Raw genomic sequence first — 27,006 nt, forward strand, 5'->3', positions numbered from 1 at the left:
ATAGTACAGAGATATCAGCTCTTGTCCTTAATTCATCTTTCTGGATCTTTCTTTTATCCACATATTCGTCGGTGTGTGTGAATATCACTTATAGTTTGAATCAAATACAAATGTAAAAATATTCTGGAATGTGAATGATAAGATTCAAAATAATTTAAATTCCATAACATTTTATTTGATGGTGTGATTGTCACATTTTAATATTATGTTTGCTTTCACATAGTGACAATAAACTCTTTACTTTAATGAATATTTCAAATATTAATTTTTTAGAACGATATTTTATTTTGGTTTTTATGAATGTTCGTACAGTATTTAAAAACTTATTAATATTGTTAACTTGTCTGCCAGTGGTCAAAAAAAAGTTTTAGTTGTAGATTGTCTTACCATCTAAAATACAGCCACCCTGCTGTTCCCTGTACACATGTGGGGATAAACTATGAATAGTTAATTAGTATTAGTATTTTGCCCAAAATTTATTTGGAGGTAATTTCTTTTGTTTAAGTGATGTAAATTTTTTGGAGCCACTTACAGACTAACTCAATTTTCAACTATAAATTAGTTTGAAAAATGTTTTTTTTTGAATGACAACTCTTTTTTAATGTTAAGCAGTTATTCATTCTAATTGAAAAATTTATATAAAAGAAAACTTTTTTTCCCTTAATGTTCGGTTGTTTTGGATGACCTCGCCCCGGACCCGTGTCCCAGTAGCCCCATTCCTATACTACTGTCGCCCATTTATTGATATTCGTGACCTTATGAACAAAAATACCACTCTCATTGCAACTACCTAGGATACATTATTTCAGCATAAAGTGCATGCCAAAGTTCCTATAGTGCCTCAAATTCCATTAGGAATGATGTCTTGACTTCATAGGATTATTAGGCCTCAACATTTATTTTTCCATTCTTTTGCTGTAATCTTAATTTTGAACTATGTAGTCTAATTTTTGGCATGTCAAGGCATAAATCAATCTTATTTACGGAAATGCTGTTGTCTTTAAGGGGCCCGCCTACCTGGGCACACATACGGTGTGCAGAGCTTCAGGAAAAACAACGCGATTTCAAAACTACTCAAGATATCCGAGTGGGGCCTATTTACGAATAGCATTTAAGAGTTCGCTGAGGACCGAAAAGTACTTTTAATTTCGGATTAAGTTTTTAAACTGTATTTTTAGAAGTGTTAAAATGCCTAAAACGCATGTTTTCAGAGTAATTTTTAGGCATAAAACAATCAGTACAGATTCTTGAAAGCACTTAAGGGGCTTGCATAACACCTTTATCTTCATTTCTCCGCCATATAATGTTACGGTCACCGCTCAAATTTCACAGTTATCCTGTGACGACGAGACGAAAACGCGCCAGTTCAGAAACTTGCGCTTAGAGGCTATACCGCGCTGGAAGCACCAGCGAGCGTCGCGCTTATCATCCCGCCTCACTAACACACATTCACCCCTGACGAGGCGGGCCCCTTAAGCGGCGCTAGGAAATAACTTATTTTTTATGCTGGCGACTACAACTATCATGTTGATCACACCAGTTCACAAGTGTTGACTTCAACAAGTAGCCAAAGCTAACTGCTATGCCATGTTAAACCAAAAAATTTAGCATGGAAGCTTTATTGCAAGCAGTATCAAAATTTTGAAATTGCAAGATAGCGAGGCCTAAAAAAAACTTAATCTCAATGCCAATACCCACACAAGGTATTGCACTATAACTTCACCACACTGTAAATACTATTGACTATTTGTTATTTGCTTACTTAAACGTATTGGTTTTTGAAATCTAATAGAATAAAATAATAAATGTTTTTTGGCATTTCAGGTTTGAATATGTGAATAGGTCTAATATCAGTTGTTATGTTTTTATAAGTTGTACGTCTCGTAGGTATGCTCAGAGGCTTAAGGCAAAATGGCCTCCAAGATGACAGTAGATTTCCAACCACTTGGGTACCAACTCCAATTTGAGTCATCCCACAGTGTTGTGATTGAACCTATGACCCTTTCTATTTGAGCATGGCACATTATCAACTGTGGTCACCGAAAAACCTATCACCGGCCAAGGGGGACTCAAGAGGCTATACATACAGTAGTGTCTCGATCAACTGTGTTTATGTAGTCCACTGCAACCTCAGATAATAAAAAATACAGATTGTTTTCATCTGCTCATTTAGTATCATTTTTCAGGGTGATGTGTTTCCAGCTTTTCTTCAGTGTATGTTCCTTCACGTCACTCAATAATTCGTCCTACAAGTAAATGTCATATTGAGGTTAATTTTCTTTGAGTTTAAACAACGGTTAGATCATCATCTAGGTCCTTAAGCAAATGTTTCACCTCTCTTTGCCAATAACAGTGCTTCGGGTTTGTTCAGATAATACAGAACTTAAGTTAATTGAAGGTAGGTTAATCGACACACTATTGTAGTCGCTTACCCTTCGATTGCAACAGGGGCATATTCTGGAAAACACTTTACAAAAATAAAAAGATTTTTCTGTTCCACATTCATCTGTAGGAACCTCTGTATCGCCACAGGCAGTATAAAATAAACTGCTTAATTATGACTTTAGAGCTCCTATCCTACTACACATCAACGTGAGGTGTTTGTAAATGCAGTTAATGCTGTTCTTATTGAAGTGGTTTACGTAATGAGTTTTAGAAAAGCTGAAGCATGTCTTATTAGTTCTGACTTAATGTTCTATCTGTGGGGTATGCATCCATCTGCATAAAATTCCTGGTTATAACTGCAGTTGTTGAAAAAAAGAACTAAGTTTTACTCATTTAATCAGAATTTAGAGATATTGAACTGAAGTGAGATGCTGCACTCATGTTAAACATCTTAGTAGATTTTATGATGTATTTCACCTAACAACTCATGACTTGGCAGAAACAGACAAATCAACTTTGCAAGATTCATTCTGAAAGAAGGCTAAAAATAAGATGTGAAATATAATCACAATCTGTGGTGTTTGCATATAGAGAAGGAGAACTTAGTTATTTTTGTATTGATGTTGATTTGAATAGGTAACTTTGGATTTTTCTTACTGTATTAAAACCATTCTACAATTGTGAATGTGCTTGGATGGCCTTATAAATTATATTTTATTTGGGAGAGTTTACATATTAGTGTTAGACCCCACTTATGTTAGTTAATGGGCAAAGATATCCATTTAAATTCAGTCCCAAGATGACTTCTCACATGTGGCTGATGAGACCTCTAAGCATCTGGGATGCTGTACATGCACACTGATAGAATAAGTGGGCCCTTAAGATGTACCACACACCTTGAGCATGCACCCTTTCTCATGCTTAAATGAGTAAAAATACAGAATTGTATTTAAAAAAAAAAAATTTTTTTATTATGTCCATTTCTGATAAAACTTGTTTATAACTGAAGTAATTACCCGGAGGCATGGTACCAGTTAAGTGAAACAGTTTGAACTGTGCCCCATGGTTGGTCAACCCGAAGTGCTGCAGACATCACCAGAGATGCTTCAGCTTTCTCTGCCAGGGGTAAGTACCTGCAAGGGGGGGGGGGGGGGGGATGGCAGCAGCAGGAACCAGGGTGCGTTATAGCTATTGTCATGCCTGTAATAAGATAACACATACAATCAAGCTTAACAAAAATACATTAAATCTTTACTGGTAAAAATTACATATAAATAAACAAAGCACTTCAAAGCAAATTAATAAAAAAAAACTTCTAGGAGGTAAGGCATGGTTATTTCTCCTAAGTGGCTATTCCACTTACATCCACAGGGTTTTGGTATGCTGTTTGAACAGACTCAGTGCGCTGGGTTGGAAGTGAGGTAAGTACATTGGATGCCACAGAATTTATTAAATGAAAGAGTCGCCAGAATTCTTTTCTTCACAGACATTGTTTCACAATATTGATGGTGGCTTTAGAGCAGGTGTAGAAGTAAACTCGACTCAATAAAAAAGTATGTTAGTTGTCAACATCTTAAAATTAATTTAGCAGTGTGTGCAGTTTGAAAATGACTTAAACTGGAACCATGACTTTTGTAAAAAAAAAAAAAAAAAAAAAAAATATTATTGCCCATTATCTCCCCCTCCCCTTTCTCTGCTTGTAGTAGGTTCAGTCAGTACATAGTTAAATATCCTTTGGTAAAATCTATCACTGCTTCTTTTCCTTACCCTTGAGTAACTGATATAAAATATTGTAACCAATCGTAGGATTAGTGGAAGGGGAACAAATGAGTTCAGTAAAACAGTACCCAAGGGTCGTGACATGGATTATTCTGCTGTGACACGAAATTATAGTGGAGCATTGATGGAATGATTGGTAATGGTAATGTCCATCACGTTTCTTGTGAAATCTCGGGTGTGACCCCATGTAGGTTCAAACCATGATAACATGGTGGGAGGTGAGTTATCTGACCACTGAGCCAAGGAGGCGTCATCCTTGAAGAACTGATGCTGGTAGATGCAAAAAGGTCACTAGGTCACAATAGAATTGGTCTATCCATGTCGTGAACTCTAGGCACTGGTTCTCCGACCCTGCTCATTCTGCTTCCACGAATCTTTTGATAGAATATTGAAAATAAAATTAATTTCCAGCAGAAAAGAATCAATTTTTATTTACTTATTTAACATTTTTGTTACATGCCTGCGAACGGTTTAGAAACCTAGGTGGTACGCACATTACACAAAGCTTTTATGCATTTTAGTTTCCAGAGATAGCATATTATAACTATTCGATTTTTTTGTGTGCCATTGTTTCATGCATTGTAAATGAGGACGTAGCTAACTTTTGAATATCCATTTAACCTGTGAACATTGTGGGAGCTCAACAATATGCAATTGTTCGGTAAGGCAAAGGTGAATGCTAATAAATCGATTCTGATTACACTGTCAAAAACGAATTCGTGTCTACAGCCGTCTGGTTTGTCGCAATATTTTTGTTTAAGAGCGCTTTTTTTTGAAGCGGAAACGAAACCACAAACATCAAGAGTGTTTTTCGCACTTCGTTTCACTCGAGGGAAGTGCGACATCGGCAAAGAGAATGAGAGACTCCCTCGAGAGTGACAGGATCAAAAGAGTTCTTCGTATTATTATTATTATTATTATTATTATTATTATGTGCTACCAAATGATACAAATTGGGACAAAAAAGTTGATCAATGTGTGTGTACGGTAAATAGGTAGTTGGGCGATGTGTGATTAAAAAAAAAATTTTAATCCGAAAATACTTTTATTCTATGCTCTTTAACTTCCTCTTTTCATTACACCCGGCGGAGATAAGAAATTTTCAAATACTTTAGGAGATATCGAATTTTTTAATTTTCATCACAATACCTGTGCATTCATGCGGCATTGATCATTGTTTCTTGTTTACGAGTAACCCGCCTCTAACTTAGGTGAGATTTTAACGTTTCAAATTTTAATGTTTTAGTTTTTTATTTGGATATTGTTGCGAAAGTAATAAGTAAAAAAAAATTACGTGAGTTCCTACTGTTCATCCTTTGTCCCAGTTTGTTATGTCAGGTCAGTTACATTATAAATACTTTAAAACTAAACAACCATTAAAATGAATTCATGTTATTTTTAATGTCCGCTTAGTTTGAAATTATTTATATTGTAACTGACCTGACCTAATCGACCATTTTAATTAATTAGGCATTCACGAACACACGGCAAAATAAAAAATTCGAAGGTCGAATGATTGCACAGGTCTTGTATTGCAAAATAACGGCGATATCTCCTAAAGTATTTGTAATTTCTTATCTCTGTCTGGTTTTATGAAAAGAGGAAGTTAAAAAGCATAGAATAAAAGTATTTTCGGCATTTAAAATTTTTTTAAAACAAATATCGCCCAACTACATATTTACCGTGTGGACCACTGTCCACACCATCCATGACGTCAGAGGATCACGTGGACCGATTAGTGATCAGTGTCCGTCGGACGAAATGTGACACATTGTTATTTTAGACGGGCCTTAAAGCGCCTCTACGGGACTTCAATATGCGACCCTGTAGTTGTATGCTGGACTACCACTTGCAATACTGGATATAGAATTTTTCATATCTAAAATATTAAATGTTAATAGGTCTTTGATTATACAGGTCTGAGAGTTAAATTTAATAGTCGTTTACTATCAACATTGTGTACACTCCATAATCGATAATGACCTTATTTACAAGATTATCTTATACTTCAACAAAGTTTCTCTGAAATCTTTTAGTTACAAAATTTATTTACTTTATTCATTAAGTATTTAATACCTAGCAAATAATTGTGTAATTACCATATTGTTTACATGTACTTTGTTTGTCCTTCGAGTAGTCTGTTTTAGTTACACATCACATTTTAAATTTATACACTTTTGTATATTATATTCATTGTAAAATTTGTTGTTATGTCTTAGTTTTTCTATTGTTATTTTGTTCATTTAAATCTAATTTATTTTTGTTATTTAGGTGTATGTATTATGGTGTTTTAGTTTTTGTCTACATTTTCTGTGATCGCAGCAAGTATGTGGTTCACTCGCTTTCGGATGTGCTTGCCTGTTTTTGTTGCGCCGCGAAAACGGGTTAAAGGGAGGTGGGGGGAGTGTCCACATACTTGTATATGTCGTGCCCACAATTTGACTGTTGGAGGGCATGTGACAAATATAAATTTAAAAAAAAAAACACGCCCCGTGAAAATACCCTTTTAGCCCTTTTTATTAATGTCCAAAAAATACACGTTAAAGACTAAACCACGAAACGTAACTTGTATGGCTAAGTGCAATGGCTCTAAAAACGCTATTCGCAATCGGACACTTTCAAGAAAACTTGATTGTTTTTTTTTTAATGGCGCATTAACGTTAACACCCGGGGCTCTGCACGGCTTTTGGCGTTAAGCCTCTGTGCATTACCGTGCGATATTTCAACCTAACTTATATCAACAACTCAAAATTCAACAACTATCGCGTGCCATCACGACAAACTTCGCACACCGATCCAAAATCCTCCAACACCAACTATAGGCTATCCGGTGGCGGATCCAGGATTTTGGTTTGGGAGGGGCTTGACCCAGATGAGGCTATGCTTTATCAAGGCAAACACTAAAACAATAGTGGACCCAGATGCTTTTGGAGGGGGCTTGAGCCCCTTAGCCCCCCCTCTGGATCCGCTACTGAGGCTATCCATTCTGCCGTATATGCTTCAGGGACGTGGACTGTTAGCAGTCGCGATCTCGATCTGTTATCACACTGTCTTGCGTGATGGCATTGCGAAATGAACTCTCGTATGCAAATGTAATTCAGCGTTCTGAGGTCATTCCAGTCGGTCGATACACATTCTCGGACCGTCGTCAGCGGAGCTGTTCCGAGTGGAAGCCTTTAGTCGCGCGTCACGCTCAAAGCTGCGAAACACCGAGAAGTAGACATTCCTCCGAGGGGGAAAAAAAAAAGAAAGAAGAATGACAAATTTAAGCAGCGATATTACACTGTGGAATGAGGATAAAATGCCCATTATCGGCCTGGGAACTTGGAACAACGTAAGTAATAAAGATCTAACTGTTATTTATTAGGCACCGCGATATATATATATTTTTAAAAACAATAACAGATGGACTTTAACCGTTTTTTTTTGTTTTTTTTATGAATTTCGTGTATAGTGTAGTAAGTAGCATAGCACATTCTAAGTACATGTTCAAAGAATTTCACGTGACGTGGCATAGTTGGGTTACCAAAAGATCCAAAAGTCATGGAGCGGTTTTGTTAATTCACTTTATTTTGGTAGCCACATATGTTGTGGTAAGGCATACCAGAAATTCATCTCCTCATTTATATAGAACATGCAATTTTTTTTATTACAAAACAACATTAAATGTTTTTCGCAAAGTTTGAATCTCTGTTACCAAGCAATTAGTTGTTAAGTAGTTCAATTATCATTATAAACCTAAAACTTTGGATTTGAACCTCACGTCCAATATTTTTTGCTAGTGGTTTCAGTTTCCATCGTAAGAGTCGCAATTCTATATATCCCTCCATGTTTCGTGAGCTGGAATCATTAGCCACCAGGCAGAAATTCAAACCCATTTTTTTTTAAATGATTGGTATATTGGTGATCGACCCCCCCCCCCCCCCCCCCTTCACATAATTCCAACGAGCCAATCAATTTTCGACCAGTTTAGTTTTAACTATAGTGACGTTTATTATAAATTTACACTCATGGTTTAAATGGGACTTGAACCCTGAACAGTTTTCACACTTGAGAGGTTGCTAGAATATACTCAATGATTTCTTCCAAATCAGTTGCTTACATGTTCCATTTTGATAAAATAATTTGATGCATTCTCAAAGACATGTATTACGCACTCTTAAGAAGAAGAAAAAAGAAGTCAAACGAATATTCAGCCAAAAAAATATGTGTAAACATCTAACCTTGTTAAACGAGCAATTTTATGTGTTCTCATGTTGCAAATAAACTTATAATACGAAACTCGGAAACGAAGTTTATTGTAGAATTCTTTTAAATAATGCCGAGCGTGATCAATATACGAATATTTTTTTTTCCAACTACATTTTTTTGACGCGAATCACACGTAGTTTCCGCACCCGCAGCTAGAATTCGTTGCCGGAGCAACTACGTCGATTAAAGAATATTTCGATTTGCAGAGCGAAATGTTAAACTATATAATGGGAAGGCTCCGATTAAAGCGAAAAAGATTTGAAAAAAAACCTTACTAAACCCCGGCTTTGGACCTGATTTTCGACAGTGAAATTTATTAAAGTCCTGCCTGTCTTGTTGAAATATATTAAACAGTTAAAGAGTTTCCCTTTGGCTTTGTAAACTTTGGTTCGTGCCATTACCACAGATGGCAGCACCGTGGTTACACATTTCCATTCCATTCACGAAATTACTCCTACCAAATGCCGTACACTGAAAGATAAGATGTTACACAAGTTAAAAAAAAAAAAAAAAATTGGTTGTCTGTAAAGTCGGTTTACGGACGATCGTTTAACGTTACAACGTCATAACAAAACATTGATGAAATGATTGCATACTTTTTGAATTAAATTGAATCATTTTTATTGAATCATCACTATTTTGTATGGATACAAAGAAGGAGTGAAATGAAATCTACAATTTAATTGATAAATTTACTTTTATTTGCACTCATTAATTCAAATATGTTAATTACTTTAACGGACAGATTATTTTAACTATAACTTTTATACGTGTTTGCTATTTAACTTCTTCCAATCTGTGTTATTCTTTTAAGGATAGGACGCTGATAGGAAAAGTAGGAAACTAACGGGAGTGTTTCAAGTTTAATGTGCCTCGGAAAAGTCAAATCGATGGTTGTTCCAATCGAGTGGAAGAGAGAGATAGATGCGGCGCAAGCGTACAATGAGCGTAACGGGACAATTTGCGTAACGGGACACTTTTTTCGTGCGTGCAGCCGGGCGTTAATCGATTTATTAGACGTTGTCACGTCAAGAAAAAAATGCGGCGGAGGTTTTAGTCTCAGCGAGAGGAACGCATGTACCCAGTGCGACACCGGCCTTGAAATGGGACATTCGCCGCAGGTGTCTGAAGAAGGAGTCCACGCTGCGGTCGACGCGGCTCTGAAGGTCGGATACAGGCACATCGACACGGCCTACACGTACGGGAACGAAGCTGCCATCGGGAGGGCCTTGAAGAAGTGGTTCGACCAGGGGGACGTAAAGCGCGAAGACCTCTTCATCGCGACGAAGGTAAGTCGACTGTGTCATGTGCGTTCAGAAGTTTTCGGAATGTATGCGGAAGGCCGCATCGAACTCGCACCCGTTATAAGTAGAGACCGGAAAAATTCGCGGATTCAATGACCTCTAGGATAGCCTCCATTATCCTCTGCACTTCTCAAGTAAACACGCGTGTTCATTGGTTATTAAATTGTGAGTCGTCTCCACTGGGTAGCTTGTGATTCGACGCTTCTTTGGTCGTTAGTCTCTCATTGGCCCAGAGAGCTCCGGTTAGACCGCGATCCAATAGCAGAACCACCAGAATTATACACATGTTTGAATTTCAGCCTACCACGAAATGAATCCGCGAATTTTTCCGGTCTCTAGTTATAAGTAACTCACTTCTTAACAGTTAATTAACTAAACTAGGCGCGGTACACCGCATTCAGGGGAATCTTAAAAAAGTATACTATGCTTGCTATGTAATACAATACACACACACCACAACCAATATGCGCAATCCACAATCCATACCGGCTGCAAAAATTATTCTGTCTAATTTTAACCTTTGGGGTGGTATCCCTTCCCCCCTAATTATAGGGGATCTTCCACAGAGATTTAATACAATCTAGCCGATGGACACTTTCGAAAGAGGGTGGATCTTTGTCCCTCTCCCATTCCCCTGAAACGAATTCGAATTTCGAACGAAACTTTCGTATGATACATAGACCGTTTGTTTTTCTTACTGCTAACCAAACCCTCAATTTTCACGTACCTATGCTGAGACACAACGCATACACTGATTGATAAAGTGAATGTAGCGGCTTTTTTTTTTATGTTATTGAAGTTATTCTTCTTTAGGCGCGTTATGAAAAAATGAGAGTGAAATTTTAAGATGCGTGCGCATCACTGTAACACATAATTAACAGGTTGAATCTGCCCGCTAAATCGCTCATTAAGTCTCGAAAAAAAAAAAACTACCAACAAAATAGAAATAGAACCTCTATTAGTCGCGCATGTTGGCACGCTCGTTGCCTCTGATCACTGTTTTCATATTTATAATATTTATCCACATGTTTCTGGTTTCTACATTCACAACACGTGTTTCAGTTTCATACAAGTGCGAATTATATATGTGCTAATAAATTATATTCAGTAGTGATTTAAATTGAATATTTTGGTTAATATTATTTACTATTCTTAAATATTAGTAAAAAAAATTGTGCCTTTATACTTTTTCAAGTGCTCCAATATAATTGAGGTTAACTATCCGTATGAATTATTTATTGATATAAATTAAAATATTATTAATTAATATAATTAATACTAAGTATTATTAAATTATTAATGTTAAATATTTATTATTGGTTATTTAATATTTACAAAATAAAGAAATAAATTTAATATAACATTTAATAAAAAAAATGTGATAATAATTAAAATCGAACATCAAATTAAAATATTAATTTTTAATATTTATTATTAAATTGAATAAATAATAAATATTTATAAAAATAAATGAACAAATTTAATGAAAACTTTTTGATAAAAATGAAAAGTGAATATTAAATTAAGAATATAATAAATATTAAAAAAATTAATAAACTTAAATTAAATTTTTAAATTTATTATTAAATTTATTTATTTTCTTTTAAAATATTAAATAATCAATAATAAATATTTAAAATTAAGAATCTTATAATATTTAGTACCAATTATGTCATATATATTTATTATTCTCTAAATTTTATTTATTTAATTTTTCAAATTTAAACTGAACTTTATTGACTGTGTTGACTATCTTTTTCCAGGCCTTTTATTATTTTATTGTAATTAATAATTTGCATGCAATTAAAAACTATTTTTAATTTTTTTTACACACGAATCTTAGACATTTTTTGCCCTGTTCAAAGTAAAGTTAACCATCTGATATTTGTTTCAGCTTGAAAACTTAAAACAGACTTTAAAAATTAATGTTTGACAAAAATGGATTTTTTTTTATTTTTTTTTTTAGAAATGTGTATTGTATGTTGATTACAGCCTTGTTCGATTAACTGAAATTATTTTTGAAAAAATATATTAATCGAAACATATATTTATATTTTATAGTCACAGCTTACTTCATTGCCTAAATTAAGCAAAGAAATCTACGTACGTACCACGTAATTAAATAATTAAATATCTACGCTACGAGAAGGTTGTAAATCCACCAGTAATCAACTGACAACTGTGTACTTTTAGAAATTATAGTAAATTTACGGACTTTTCAACGAAGAATCTTCGTAGAAACTACGCGGTATTTCAACTTTCGAGTTATATGTTTGGTTCTAAACAAAGGCGGGAAAAAAATGAGAGTGTTGTTATCGTGGATTTAATCAGTTTTCGTATTTTTGTTAATATGCCAAAAATATTATTTTGGATTCGTGTTCAAAGTAAGTTAGCTCAGCGTCCGTAAATTTACGAATGTAGCAGTGTATTTACAATTTTCAATTTTCAAAATCTCTTTATTTTGTCTTTTCACTGTTCTTTACAAATACAGGTTGCATTGACACACCAGCAATCGGTGCTCTTCTGTCAGAAAAATACTTTTTTTTTTCATTTCAGTTATATTATACACTCAGATTATTTACAGATGCAATTGTTTCATTTAAGGCAAAATTATTAAAAAACCTTAGCATTGTTTGTTTGTTGGAGCATCAGCTTACAACGTCATAGAATCTGTCTCTGTTACATATCACTGGTTATGAAGAGTATATTACAATTTCACATGTCCCTTAAAAATAATATAATTAGCATAATTATATATAACTAGGTACTATAAATATATATATACAAGTATTGTGTTTGTCTTAAAACTACTCCTGCAGTACACTGGTATATGTATTAAATTTATGTACATATATTTGTTATTCTAATTATATGCACCGGTTTAGTGTGTGTGTGTGTCCTTAAGAGCTATTTTTTTTCACACCTTATTTACGAAGATCCCTGTATCTTCGTGAGTTGTAAGGTGAAAACGTTTTCCGACAGCGTTCATTTTTTTTTTTTTTTTTCTCTCCCCTTCCAAACACGCGCAGCTACCGCTTCAAGGCATGCAGCCGGAGAGGGTGGATAAATACTTGGGCCGGTCTCTCGCCGCCCTTCAGCTCTCGTACGTGGACCTGTACCTGGTCCAGTTCCCGTGCGGCTGTCCCGAGAAGGGCAGTGACCTGCTGCTGCCCCTGGACGAGAGCGGGGCCCTGATAGCCGACCCGACGACCGACCACGTCGCCGTGTGGAAGGTGCGGGAAGCCAAACATTGTCCAGGGAAGCCTGTGATGTAACATTCTATATTGCACGGACCCGAATACTCACGTCGGCAAGCCTTCTTTTCAACAGACGAGAGAGCCAAACGCCCGATCGTGCATCTTCGGTTTTTTTTTTTTTTTTTGTTCTTTGTAAATGAATATACAACTCATGATAACTAATGGTCAATTAGGTTAGGTTATCTATGATTTTACAGTATTTTTAATGTAGCTATACTTACCTAATGTAACCAACCTTCCACAATGTTTTAAAGTATTTTTAATGTAGCTAACCTATCCTAATCGATCGCAAAATTTAATGTCACACCGGTTTATACAATGAGATAGAACGGAAAAAAAAGGGAGCATGAACTTCGGGGAACTTCGGGTTTGACTCTCTCGTCTTTGCAAAGAAGGCTTCGGGGAACTTCGGGTTTGGCTCTCTCGTCTGTGAAAAGAAGGCTTGCCAACGTGAGTATTCGGGTCTGTGCAATATAGAATGTACATCATAGGCTTCCCAGTTGTCCAAGTTCTGTCCCTGCCCGATTACACCCGAACAATTCACCTTCGGCCATCCTCGGGTTTATATATATATATATATACATCTGTTTATTTTAATGTAGCTATACTAACCTAACTAACCTGCCATATGTGTTTTAAATTGTTTTAATGTAGCTTACCTAACCGACCACTTTTAATATTTGAATTCATTTTTTCCTGCGCAAAAATAAAACAAATCCCGAAGTTGGCCGAAGGTGAATTGTTCGGGTGTGATCGGGAATGGCAGAACTTCATGTGCATCTTAGGTCTCCCCTGTGGAAGGTGGGTGGGACCTCTTCCCCGACTCGGCTCACGTCGCGCCTGACACGCGTTGCTGTCTGAAGCATCGCCGCTTCTGAAAAGTGACATCGATTAAAAACGGAAAATTTTAATTCGTTTTTGCACCTCGTACTGTGTGTCCATGAAAAGGATGTATAAGCTATAAATTTTTATACTAACGTCAACTTTTGAAGCGTGGTGGTGAGTTCGTTCAAAGCTGCAATCGAAGAGTAACTCGAGACAGTTTCATATGAGCGCATGCGCGAGTACTGCTTCGTTGTTTTCTCGCCTTGCAGCGCCACCTGCGCAAAATGGCGACTCCTGAGTTTGAAGCGTTTTGTGCTCTGCAATTTGCTAGGAGTGAATAGGTAATTTCACCTCAACATGTGTTCCGTTTAAAGTTTAATTGTGATCCTCCTCCCCCCCCCCCTTCCCCATGAGCCAAAAAAAAATCCACCTATCGATACGTCAGAGCTCTTTTTCGCTGGGCTCCACGGTCGGTTGCCATAATTTGGGGCTCTTTAAAAGATTGTGTCTACATTCCGCCGCTGTCTAATGATTTGCCAGAGTTGAGACACAGAGCTTAAAAGGCAGTTGCTTCAATTACTCTGGACTTGTTAACCAAAGTGTAGGAATAATTGGACTTTAGGTTGCATGTGTGCCGTATAGCTAAATGTGAACACACTGGACATTTTAAAGAAAAAAAAAAGGTTCATTTAACGTCAATTTGATGAATAATTTACTGGAAATAGTTTAAATTTAACTGTTATGATATACCATTGAAACTGGGACATCCGTTTATGGACACAGAGTACAATACAACTTACAACTTCAGTCAAGTACAGAGACAGCCTGATACATTGCTGTCCATATCTGTAGGGCCATCGAGAGAAACTAAAGGCTCGGGGGCAGATAATTTGGTTCGTGTTCCTTCGCTATTGTTTAGTGTACAACGTTTCAAACATCTCAATTTAAAAAAATATATATATATTAAATTTGAAAAAGTTACTGCATTCATAACTGTAAAGGTGATCTGTGCCTATCGCATTGTATTTGTAAGGTTTTTCTATGAATTCTGTTTACTATAGTCTTGAAAATTTCGTGCTATCTTGCTGTTAAAAACTTCCACTTTCAATTTACGAAGCACGCTGGTTACAAATTATCCAGGGATGTTCGTAAATTTGCGGACACTTGAGTTTAATTACTTTTAAAATGAATCCAAACTGACATTATTAGTGTATTAAGAAAAATTCCAATCTACAGTTCAGTCTACAGTTAAAACACTCTTCTTTTGTTCACCTTTGTTTTAGAACGAAAAGTGCAATTCGAAAGTTCAAGTATGACGTAGTTTCTACGAAGATTCAGTTATTTTATATATTACGAAGAAGTCTTCGTTTATTTGAGTTAAATTCTTCGTTGAAAAGGCCGCAAATTTAATCCTAACAGTGAAGGGTAAACCCAAGCAACAAAACAAATTTTCTCGGAACCCAAAAATCCATCCCCGTTCTTGGAGCCCCGGCCAAGGGGATTTTGCCCCCTCTGCCCCTCCCATCTCGACAACCCTGCACGTGAGGCAGTGGGCAATGCATCGATCACAGCACGGATTCAGCACGACGTGTTTACGAGCGCCGAGCCGGTGCCCGCTATAATATAGCTATTACATAGCTATTATGTAGCTATTATATAGCTGAGCCCGCTATAATCTGTCAGGTCCCGTCGTCCCGTCGTCATTAGCCTCTGCGAGCAACCACGTGATGCAGAACCCCGCCACGGGTCACTGACCCCCCCCCCCCTTCCCCCCCCCCCCCCCCGTGGGGGTCGAAACCGGGGTATTTACCCGGGGTGCTGTCATAACTTTGAAATACACTATACTTAGAAACACTTAACTAGGAAAAACACATGATAGAATTTTCCAACATATGACTTCTAAGTTATGACATTTTAAATTTGTGTGGTTTGGCATTGTGTGTGTTTCTAAGTTATAATATTTCTAGGTTTTGATAGTTCTAAGCGACTTTCTAAGTAGCATTTGTAAGTTGCGTGTTTCGGCGTTATGATCGTTTAACTTACGACAGTTTTAAGTTATGTGTTTTTTTTTTTTTTCAAAAATTCTAAGTTATGACTGTTCTAAGTTAAGTGTGGATTCCAATTCCCCCGAGCGGGGGAACGTGGCGGACGTCTGACTTTTTCGAGGCACATTAAACTTGAAACACTCCCATTCGTTTCCTACTTTTCCTATCATCGTCCTATCCTTATCAGAATAACACAGATTGGAAGAAGTTAAATAGCAAACATGTATAAAAGTTATAGTTAAAATAATCTCTTCGTAATTAACATATTTGAATTAATAAGTGAAAATAAAAGTAATTTTTTCAATTAAATTGTAGATTTCATTTCACTCCTTCTTTGTATCCATACAAAATAGTGATAATTCAATAAAAATGATTCAATTTTATTCATAAAAGTATGTAATCATTTCATCAATGTTTTGTTATGACCTTGTCAAGTTAAACTATCGTCCGTAAACCAACTTTACAGACAACCAATTATTTTTCTTACCTAAAAAGTCCATAAAGTACACGATATAGATGAAACCTTGGACAGAACGGGTAAAGACAAGTGATCTTCAATGTTAGTAGTCGTACACGTTTAATAAATATTTATGTAAATGGTGATTAGCGACCCAGGTGACCTGGATAAAGTTAAAGAAAGGTTTTCGATATTGCAATGTGTGAATCGGCAGGTGCTGCAAACTGTTACCAATATCGAGCTGCTAGCGATGAGAATATTTTTCTTAGGTGGAGACTAGCTGTTGATCTTGCTCGGCTAGTGGTATCGGCGTGCTGGGCGGCATTTTTAATTTCGCGCAGAGTTTATTGTTCTGTCGGTTTTATTTTATATTCTCTAGTCTGTTACGTGTCATTTGCGTAACGAGTTAACGGACACTAATGCTTATTTGTATTTTTTTTTTTGTTTGCCATTGCCTTCCTCGGGACAAAGGTGAAAGTGACGTCACAATTACTCAGTCCGGAACCTAGGGAGAAGGTGTGTAAAATCCCCTCCCCTGACCGGGAATCGAACCCAGACCCCTCGGCTCACCAGCCGGACACGCTAACCACTAGACCAAGTGGACGTATTTTCTATGGTAGATCCGATAAAACTATATGTAGGCATGCACCGTGGTCCTGAACATACCGGATTGAAGAACTTTCGCTGTACATTCATTGATAAGCATGCCTTTAGTGAATGGTTTATAAAAGGGGGGAGGGGGGAAGCTCGTTTTCACTTGCCATGTTGATTTTTTTTTCATCAATTTTTTTAAGGGTCATACTAAAATTAAAACTTTATACCTTCCCTTTAATATGTTGGTCTGCCACAAATATTTTCAACAGATGTTCACCTGTAATATCATGGGCGTAGGGGGAGCACGCCGGTTCTGGGGCACTGTAAACAATCAAACAGGTAGTTGTGTGAGCACGTGTCTGGGTGGGTGTGGCAGGAGGTGGGCGTGGCACCACGTGGCCGGGTGGGCGTGGCCGGGAGCCACGTGGAGGGAATCCTGAGGTAGTTGTTGACGTCACGTGGAGGCTCGTGCGATGGTACTAATTTAAGAAGCTAGGGAGCGCTAGTGTCGCGCGCCGTATTTATTTTTACAAGTACAAAAATGGGAGGTATCGCGGCGGCGGGGATTCTATCCGCCAACCTTTGGATTGGTAGTCAATTCAATTCAATAGGTTTTTATTGACACACTTTTTACACTTTACAGATTTTGTTATTACAACATGGCATTCCAGCACTCAGTGCTCTTTTACCTTATTGAGTTGATATATTTACATTTCTGATAGATTGGTAGTCAGCAATGCAAACCGCACGGCCACGAGGCCATCTTGGAAATAATAATTTCAGATGTTTCGTGTTGTGGAAGATTTAAAAACGTATGTAGTCCGCCTTGTTTATTTATCATAGTGCTAGGCGAGAAATTTAAACAAGCCGCATGGGCTGCTAGTTGGCCGCCATGTTAATTTTTTTATAGTGCCCACTTTGTCCGTCTGTGCTGAAATATTGATTCTGATTCTTTCTACGGCGTTTTCTGTGCTATGTTTTTAAATTTATACATCGGCTGATTTTGGCTTTTTTTTTTTTTTGTTGTGCATATTCATGATTTTCCCCCCATTATTGAAGTTTCTTATGACCTGCGGTGTAACCAGGAATGGCGTATGGCCACAAAAAACATCTTAAATCAATCTTTCCTATTGAAAGAACCGATCGTAGAACGCATCCTTGCTCCTTGTTTTATTATTTTTTTTCCTTTTCACTTTGTAAAGGGGTATAGCTGCCCCCCACCATCCTTGCCGCCCCTCTGGATACGCCCTTGAAAAACAGCCAAAAACCTTGAAAATACGCTTATAATACGAAAATCGGACACAAAATTTAAAATAATGCAAGAAAATCACGGCTCCGATAAAAGCGAAAGAGAAAAAAAACTTGAAAATAAGACCAAACCCTGGCTTTGGACCTGATTTTCGGTAAGGGGGATATATATATACCGCCCATTAAACATTTTCCCTTTGTTGTGTTTGTGAACTGTTGATCAGCGGCACCTGCCACGGACGGCAGCACGGTGAGAAGAGACGTCTCTCGCAGGCGATGGAGCGGCAAGTGCTCGCCGGGCGGGCCCGCTCCGTCGGGCTGAGCCACTTCAACGCCCGCCAGCTGCTGCGCGTGGCCCAGGCGGCGCAGCTGCGCCCCGCCTGCTTGCAGCTGGAGCTGCACGCCTACTGCCAGCAGCGTGAGCTGGCGGCCTTCTGCAAGGGACTCGAGTTGCCCGTCGTCGCCTGCGCGCCGCTCTCCTCGCCCGAGTTCCTGCAGCTGGCCGACGACCCCGACTCGGAGATGACGTGGTAGCATCCTGAACCTGTCGGGACGTCGCGTCGTCGCACGGGAAACTGCTCCGGTCTACAACTGCGACCACCGCCTGAATTCCAAACAAGTCACCGGAGCGCAGTAAATGTTTTATTTTTAGTGTTTATTGTTTTCATGCATATTTTTGACGTGACAACGTCTAATAAATCGATAAACGCCGGCTGCACGCACGAAAAAGTGTCCCGTTATGCACATTGTTCCGTTATGCTGTGTTCCGTTACGCTGTCGGCGAGTGCAGTAATAATAGGTTATGTTACAATTGACTAAAAAATTATGGTGATTCATATAATTGACGATAGATATTTGATTACAGTTTATTTATATGAAAACTTGTTCATAATTATATTTAAACTCTATAGCTAAACGCCAGTTTTTAAAATTATTTGCAAGTCATCTACACGTGAGCTGTTTCGTCGACTGTTTATAAAGTGAAGTGAAAAGTTAATGTGGTTTTCATTGCTTATTACAACAAGAGTTTCGGCAATAAAGGCTAATTATTCTTACATTTTAAAGATCAGATTACTAGTATAATTTTAAGTATTTATTCTTTTATTATTAAAATAAAAATGATTCAATTTTTATTCATAAAAGTATGCAATAATTTCATCAATGTTTTGTTATGACGTTGTCACGTTAAACTATCGTCCGTAAACCGACTTTACAGATAACCAATTTTTTTCAAACAGTAACCGGAAAACTCAAATATCACGAGTGTTCTGTTGTAGTACTAAAGCTTCCACAGTACCCAGATCGGGACGAAAAATTCAAGTTGTCCAGGGAGATTCGCACCAACTCCCACAACCACGCATGACGTCAGAGGGTCGCGTGGACCAATCAGCGATCGGTGTCAGTCGGACGCAGAGTGGGACATTGCAATGATTTTAGATGGGCCTTTGAGCCCCCCGTCCGAAACTGTGTCCGACAGACACTGATCGCTGACCTCTGACATCACGGGTGGTGTGTGGGCGATGGTCCGCATACGTCGGTCAACTTGAGCTATTTGTCCCAATCTTGTGTCATTTGGACAGCATAGAAGAAGAAGAACGCTCGTGATATTTTCTGTTTCGGGTTCCTGTTTCAAAAAAGGTAAACAGAAAATAACGGACGACGTAGTATGAACAAGACGAAAGATCGATTAGTGCTTACCGTTTGCGACCGGCACTTTTCAAAGGCCGACACTCAAATTAATTTTCGACAGTTTTATTAGAATTCATTTATTAGCATTTAATCTTAATTAATATTCATAACTAAGCTGCAAACTCATTTACAATGCATGAAAACAATAAAGAAAAAAATCGAAGAACACTTACTCTCTAAAAGAACACTAACTTTATACATACTGCGCTCTGGTGACTACTTTATAAATCAGTTGATTTTTTTTTTTCTCGGACATTGGACATTGCTAATGTAGACAAGAGGTTTTTTTTGTGCGACAACGTGACGTCATTCACAATCGGATAAGGAAACGGACTCCCACAGGTTTGGACTGTTGTAATCGGGCTTTTGCAGTCGGTAGTGATGTCTCATCAGAGAGTTACCCGAGGGCCCGATCTACTCCGGGTGCACAAACTGCCCATATTTTTTGCCTACATGTATGCAATAAGCAGAATATGTTTCAATAAGACCTAGTTTTACTTCAAAACCCATTACACAGTCACGCTTTTGCAAGTGCAGACAGGCCTCCCACCCTTTGCAAGGGACTTATTAATTCCAGGGGGGCCGCCTGATTCTGCCCCCCCCCCCCCCCCGTGATCTAAGCCCATGGCGGGTGTTATCACAAGTGTACTTCATTAGGTGTGTACTCTGGATTTTTTTTCCAGCCTACCCAAAATAAGTCCACTGCTTGACCCCGTCGTGGCAGAAATCGCTCACAAGCACAAGAAGACTCCTGCACAAATACTTCTGCGCCACTCAGTACAACGAGGGATCGCTGTGATCCCTAAAAGCGTTAATCCGGCAAGAATCAAGGAGAACTTTCAGGTAAACGTTACCAAAAACCCGACATCGTACGTATTTAACAAAACTGTCAACTACACAACTTGTTGCTCCTAGTAAGACAACAACGTGCAATGAAACAAAGAGACAACTCATGCAGTTTCATGAAAAATAAAAGCACTTACATTTAGAAATTTTAGCCTTTAATATATTCTAGTAAAGCTTATATGTAAAAATTATAAGTCTGAATCAGATCACGATATTCATGTTTTGTTGTCCTGATATATTTCCAAAGCAGCAATCTCGTCAAGGAAAAACTATGGAATTAACTGGATTTTTCGTACATACATTTTTATTAAATATATTTCACACCTCAGTAAACTGTAAAGAAATACACGCATGGTAACTTCACATTTTTAAAGTAAAAAAATATATAAATGTCACATGATGTTAAAAACACATTATTATTTATTTGTCACAGATATTCGACTTCGAACTGGATGAAGATGACGTTTGGGAGCTGGATTCAATTGATAGGTGGAATAGGGGCAGAGTATTCGATAAGAAATTTTTTAGAGGGTGAGTTATATACCAGTATTTTGAATCGCCTTTTTTTTTAAATCGTGTGTATTAGTAGGATTGGCTAATATAAAAATAAATTGGACTAAAAAAATATAATTTTTAAAATTAAGGTTCTACAGCGAGCTAGTGTGAGTATAGAATAGGCTCATTTAACATGCTGTTACTAAACCTTACCAATATCACGCTTGTTTTATTCTCAAATTGAAAATAAAATTCGAACTTGGAGGATACGAGAGTAGTGCGTCCTATCATTGCTTGGTTGACGCTATCATCAAATCAGATCCTAATAGTGAAATTCACATACTGTCTAATTTACTTGAAGCTTATTACACTCGTCTCAATGACTTGTTCGTTACATTGCTTATAATTACATCTTGAATTTACAATATTAAATAGTGTAAACATGATAAGTGACGTTAACTGGAGCGAGGTATCGCAGTGGTCATGCACTGTACTCACTTTCTTAAAAAAAAAAACACGCGTTCGAATCCAGTTGCAGAATTTTTGATTTCTCTTTTCATCGGTTTGTCGGGATGAATCCAGATAAATACTGGGGTGGTCACTCATTACGACGTTAAGCCCAAATTTGAAAAAAAGGCAACCCCGTGAATGAATTCTGAGATAGTTATTTCTTACTTCCGTGAGTAGGTGAAACTTGAAGTCACTGTAGGTACTACAAGAAAGGTACGTTCACATTTAGAAACGCCTTGAAATTGAAATAAAACATACAATTGAGAATTATTTTACATTTGTACGTGTTTTCAACGGTTTAAACATGGAACAGGAGTTCGAAGAATAAATAAGGGTCATTAGTAGGCTACTTAACCATCGTTATACTCTGCGCACAAATGGTTAAATACATTTTAGCAACATATACTTTTTATTGTGAATTTCGGCTTCTTTCAGTGACACCTGAAGAATTTAACGAAAAGCTCAGCCTTGTTAAAGTTGCAATCATACCTTCGCGTGACTAAATAAAAAAACGCCGAACATCAAATACATTTTAAAACTAAAGCATAGCTATTATACAATTCCTTCGAAACGAATGAAATACTTTTTTTCCTGGTTTTCACTTCTTGCAGGATGGAGAGTCACCCAGAATTTCCATTCAATGATCCCTACTGATCTTCATGACCACCAGGATGTTAACGCCGAAAGACCACTTCACGAACATCTTCACAACATTTTTGTTTTCTATTGCACAGTTGTAATTATTATACTTGCATATTATTTTCAATATTATTATAACAATAAAGTATGTTTTTTTTTCTCATGGGCTAATTTGTTGTGGTATTCCTTGAAAATATGTAGCGCGCCTTTGTAAACTAATATTCAAATTGCTTTTTTTAAAGTGGAGTTCAGTTCAGTGTAATTTTACGTTATCTAATTTTTATCAAACAAGTTTTAAATGTATCGATTTCTTTTCGTTGAAAATTACTTCGAGTTAAATGGTTCTGCTGAAGGAGAGCCCTCGTTGGAATCACTTGCCTCTTGGTGATCCGCCCAAAGGTTTTAGTTCGGTATAATCAATCATCCGTAATCTGTATAATGCGGTCAGTTACATTTACTGATTTAATAAGTCAATATTCAACCTAAAAATGACCCGATTAAAATAAACTAAATTAATTGTTTGGTTTTTATTTCAGTATTCTCAGTGGGGAAAGTCTCAATAACAAACTGATTTTTTTAGACACTCCAATCCACGACCCCAACGTTTAGAAGACCAATACACATCTCCTTGATCGTTTAACCGCCATATTTAAAGGAAATGGTGAATGTTTTTGGTCTCAGAGAAAAACTACCAATACTTATATTTTAAAGTAGCATTCAGGGAGGGGATAGAATATGGAACATGGAGGTCAGTGATGGGGCATGATAATTGATGGAGCCAGAACTATAAATGGCGCTAGAGCTATTTTCGGTGGTCATCTCGGAGAAAGATTCTTTAAGGCCAGCACAGCTTCGTTTATCGTTTTATCTCGTATTTTTAAACATAAAGGTGCACTTATTGTCTGTACGATGCTTTGAAAGTTCTGCTGGAATTTCCACACCTACGCAGCGCAGCAAGGTCAATAGACAACACCAGCTTTCATGAAGCGAAAAGTTGTTTAACTGCTGTTCGTAAGCAGATGCCACTCAAAATTTTTGTTTTATTTAAATTCTTTTTTAATGGCTCGATATCTTCCAAAGCTCCGTATGCCATCTGACAGCCTCGAGGGCCAGTTTAAAAGCAAAGATAACTTAGCAGAGAGTAAACAATATTCCTTTTATTACAAGATACCAAGCAAAATTAAAATAAGGTTATTGTTGAATCAATTTTAAATGATCTAGTTTTAGAGTAGTAATTATTCCAATTCCTCGCCAAAAATGTTGAAATATTAGATTTTTTTTTGTGTGTTGAACAGTATTTGAGTAAGCGATTGTTTTCTACATAACATGCGAGGGTGTTTGCATGCAACAACGGCAGTAGTTCAAACCAGTCTTTTTTTGGATTCGAACCAGTCACGTGTGTCCTCAAGACTCGCCTCGCCGCCACCTAATTCTCACTCGGTATTTACTCGTCTGCTCAAATCGACTCACCGAGCGAGTATTCATTCGTCGACACTTCACTCGAACCCAGGACCCTCAGTCTTGGTGACGTTATGCCAACCCTTCAGCTGAGGTTCCTGGTGACGTCATTTACAACCCTTCAGCTGTGCAAAATCTAACGGGTTTTCGTACGAAAGCATCAGAAAACTGTAGGAAACCAAATATCTATCATTTATAAATTTTAGCTAAACATAGAAATCCTAAATCTTTTTTCAAATGTAAAATGGTAACTTATATTTTTGGGGAAAGGTGAGTGCTGATGTCACAAATCGCTCTATAAAAATTAATAAATAAATAAACAATATAAACATTGTTGTGAATTGGATATCCTTCGTTCGTTGGTAAGAAGTTCCCGATTCGAATCTTGGCCGGTTAAAAGAAATTGCTCCAGGATTTTTTTTTTTATTTCTCTTTTAAAGGGTTTAAATTTTTTCCCACTACGTCTACAAGTCAAATGATGCCACTGTAAAATCACTCTGCTTTGTAAGCTTCAGGTAGTAGCAGATTACTGATTACCTGAGGTCACCGCACTAAGGAATTAAGCAATTCATTATTGGAGAAATTGATACTTAAAAAAACTAATCAGTGGGTGACACGAGCTTCGGGATCCAAATTGTTTCTGAAATGTTGTCAACCCTGCTGTGAACCACCTGCCGGCATGGGAACACGGGAATGATTTCCGGAATGCTGAATATGCGTCTCATCAACAACATGCTCGGCTCGCCGTTGTTGTTTGGCAGTCGCTGGAAGTTGTGACAACACCCTGGAAACTTCTCACTTCTCTTGCCTCCGCAGCGCTGTTGGTTGAAGCACCAGCCAATCTTCTGGCGAGAGAGAGTAGTTCTCAGCACGAGTCTCACTTTGATTGTAAGTTAGGTGTCGTTTAGGTTGTTAGCCTGCCGTTCAAGTAGCTCACCGGCACAAAATCGGATATTTCCGCAGCTGGTAAATAAATACCTATACAAAGTTGCTCCTACACTCCAATTTATAATTTCACCACTACCCTTACTCTGGGCCGGTGATAACTCAGCACCCTGCGGGGAGCTGCGGTAGGTAAAAGTGGCGCACCCATGAACAAAAGTTTTAAATACCGCATAAACCAAGAAAGTAGCTCTCGCGACTAAAAGGGTACCAAAAAATTTCTAACTAAAAGCAACGGCATTAAAAAAAAAGTTAGCAGAGCAAATGAGGAAATACGGATAGGCGATAGCATTTAAAAAAATTCAAAACTATCGTTTAACGAATTACTGTGTAAAACATAAATATATTTTACGGGGGAGGGAAAGGGATAAGCATGGCCTTGAATTTTTTTGCATCACACGCTTTATAACAGGTCTTAACCCCATAAAAATAAGTAGAAAACGTAACATTAAAAATATCCTAAAATTACGTATAAAACCACTACTAAAATACAAAAAATTACTATAAAAATTACGGCTACCAGTTAAAAAACTAAACAAATAAGATTAAGCCCGGGCTCAAAGCTACACAATGTCTTATCTAAGTCATTTCAACTTTTGCGTATGCCGAAAATTTCTTTACTTCCGAAGGACGAGGGCGGCGATTTCTTGCTAAATTTATGTAAAATTGATTTCCGGGGGAGTTAAAACATAGTTCGAGGCAGTTTCGACCACATGAGTTATTGTACATATTGTACATTGAGTACATGTTTATTTTACATGTCCTTGCATCGCAGCATTCCCAATGCTGAGGCACACGTGCCCACATCGCCGTCAGCACACACGCAAGAAAATAGTTCCAGCACAATTTCTTTATAGCACCTGCCTATAACTAAGGTAGCCAAGTTATAAAAATCTCAAGTTAAAATTAATATAAAAAAAACCTAAAAAATATTTCTAGCAGAGTAAATGAAATATAAATATAATCGACCCGAATGTTCTCCTAGCTTCCAGATCATTTGAGGTGTTACCAACTTATCAGTTACTTCTTTTAGGCCTGTTTACAATCAAATAGCCAATTATAAAAATAATACATTATGAACTAACCATAAAAATTAACTTAACTAAACAGGCCAAAAAATAAAATGGGTTAAAAAAAATTACGTAAAGGTTGAGAGAATTTAAGATTTAACGTGTCTTCAAGAATGGAGGCCGAGACTATATCTGGCGTAATATTTCGCGCGTGGTTTCGGTTTGCCGAAGAGGGGTTGTTTTGACCGCGAACTTGAACCTCCAGGCTACTGTGCGGAGCCGTTTCTGGAGTGTTTGGTGGTTTATGGGAGCTATGCACTTCCCCTTTCCTCCCCCCCCCTCCTTCCAAACCCAAACACAAAAAAAAAATCTCTCCTCTGACGTGCGGCAGACTCCCGTGGTTTGAAGGGGAAATTTCATCGTTCGCCACAGCGACTCTCGGAGAAGCCGCGCCGAAGGGCGTTGGGAAAAGGGAAGGGGGATGAGGGATGGAATGCCGCAGTTATACCATCGTCGACAGGGCCTCGCGGTACTAGGCGTGACGTAACGCGATTATCCATCCCCTCCCCCCCCCCCCACTCAACCCCTTTCCCTTAGCTACTTCTCCAACGACCGCAGAATCTCTACGTGTTCCGCAGACCTCTTCCCCCCCCCCCTCCATTTTATCAACTCACCAACCGCGTCTCACGTCTCGAGCTGGTCTCTCGACCTGCCGCCGCTACGTCAATCCTTTCCACGACGAACACGGCGTGAACCACGTTTCTGCGCGCGACACAGGCGAAGTAACATAAAATAAAAATTTTATTTCGCCCTTTTTGGTGGATATATGTCGCGAGCTAGCGTCACAAAAAAAAAATCTTCAGTAGGCCCTATTCCAAGCCGTTTTGTCAAAGTATATTTTCTCCCTGCTAGCTCTCCTTTCCGAAACATACAGAATAATTCTGGACGCTGTTAGGTATTTTCACCTTAAGGTGGAGTCACACAAGAATGCTAAGTTTTTTTTTAAAATTTTATCATAATTACTAATTAGATAATACTGTTTCTGTAAATTTAACACTATACATATTGGTTGTTCTGTCACAAATATTTTCACCCGAAATCGTCCTCACAAGTGTTTATAATTAATTGTTATAACTTGCGCGACTTTCTTTGCAGTAATTATATCACACTTAGTCAATATCTCTGTAAAATGTTTGCCACAGAACTACAAATGCAAGAGAGGTATAGTGTTAAATTCATAGAAATAGCCCTTAACTATTTGTGAAGGTAACG

General features: G+C 37.6%; 1 protein-coding gene across 1 annotated transcript; it reads left to right on the forward strand.

Annotated features, from left to right (window-relative positions):
- Positions 1 to 7,261: 7,261 nt before the first annotated feature.
- LOC134536017 (1,5-anhydro-D-fructose reductase-like) lies at positions 7,262 to 22,487 on the forward strand. Its single transcript, XM_063375512.1, has 7 exons — positions 7,262 to 7,498; positions 9,537 to 9,704; positions 12,749 to 12,952; positions 18,419 to 18,675; positions 20,518 to 20,677; positions 21,114 to 21,211; positions 22,297 to 22,487. The coding sequence occupies exons 1-7, from the start codon at positions 7,421 to 7,423 to the stop codon at positions 22,337 to 22,339; spliced, it is 1,008 nt and encodes a 335-aa protein (XP_063231582.1). The 5' UTR covers positions 7,262 to 7,420; the 3' UTR covers positions 22,340 to 22,487.
- Positions 22,488 to 27,006: the final 4,519 nt, after the last annotated feature.

The sequence above is a fragment of the Bacillus rossius genome, chromosome 10, assembly GCF_032445375.1.
Source record: "Bacillus rossius redtenbacheri isolate Brsri chromosome 10, Brsri_v3, whole genome shotgun sequence".
Lineage (NCBI taxonomy): Eukaryota > Metazoa > Arthropoda > Insecta > Phasmatodea > Bacillidae > Bacillus > Bacillus rossius.

What these genes read in the sequence shown, in the direction of transcription:
- LOC134536017 (XM_063375512.1), top strand. Translation starts at nt 7,421, where the DNA reads ATGACAAATTTAAGCAGCGATATTACACTGTGGAATGAGGATAAAATG. An exon ending in GCCTGGGAACTTGGAACAAC is followed by an intron (nt 7,499 to 9,536) that starts GTAAGTAATAAA and finishes CATTCGCCGCAG; the next exon opens with GTGTCTGAAGAAGGAGTCCA. An exon ending in GATAAGAAATTTTTTAGAGG is followed by an intron (nt 21,212 to 22,296) that starts GTGAGTTATATA and finishes CACTTCTTGCAG; the next exon opens with GATGGAGAGTCACCCAGAAT.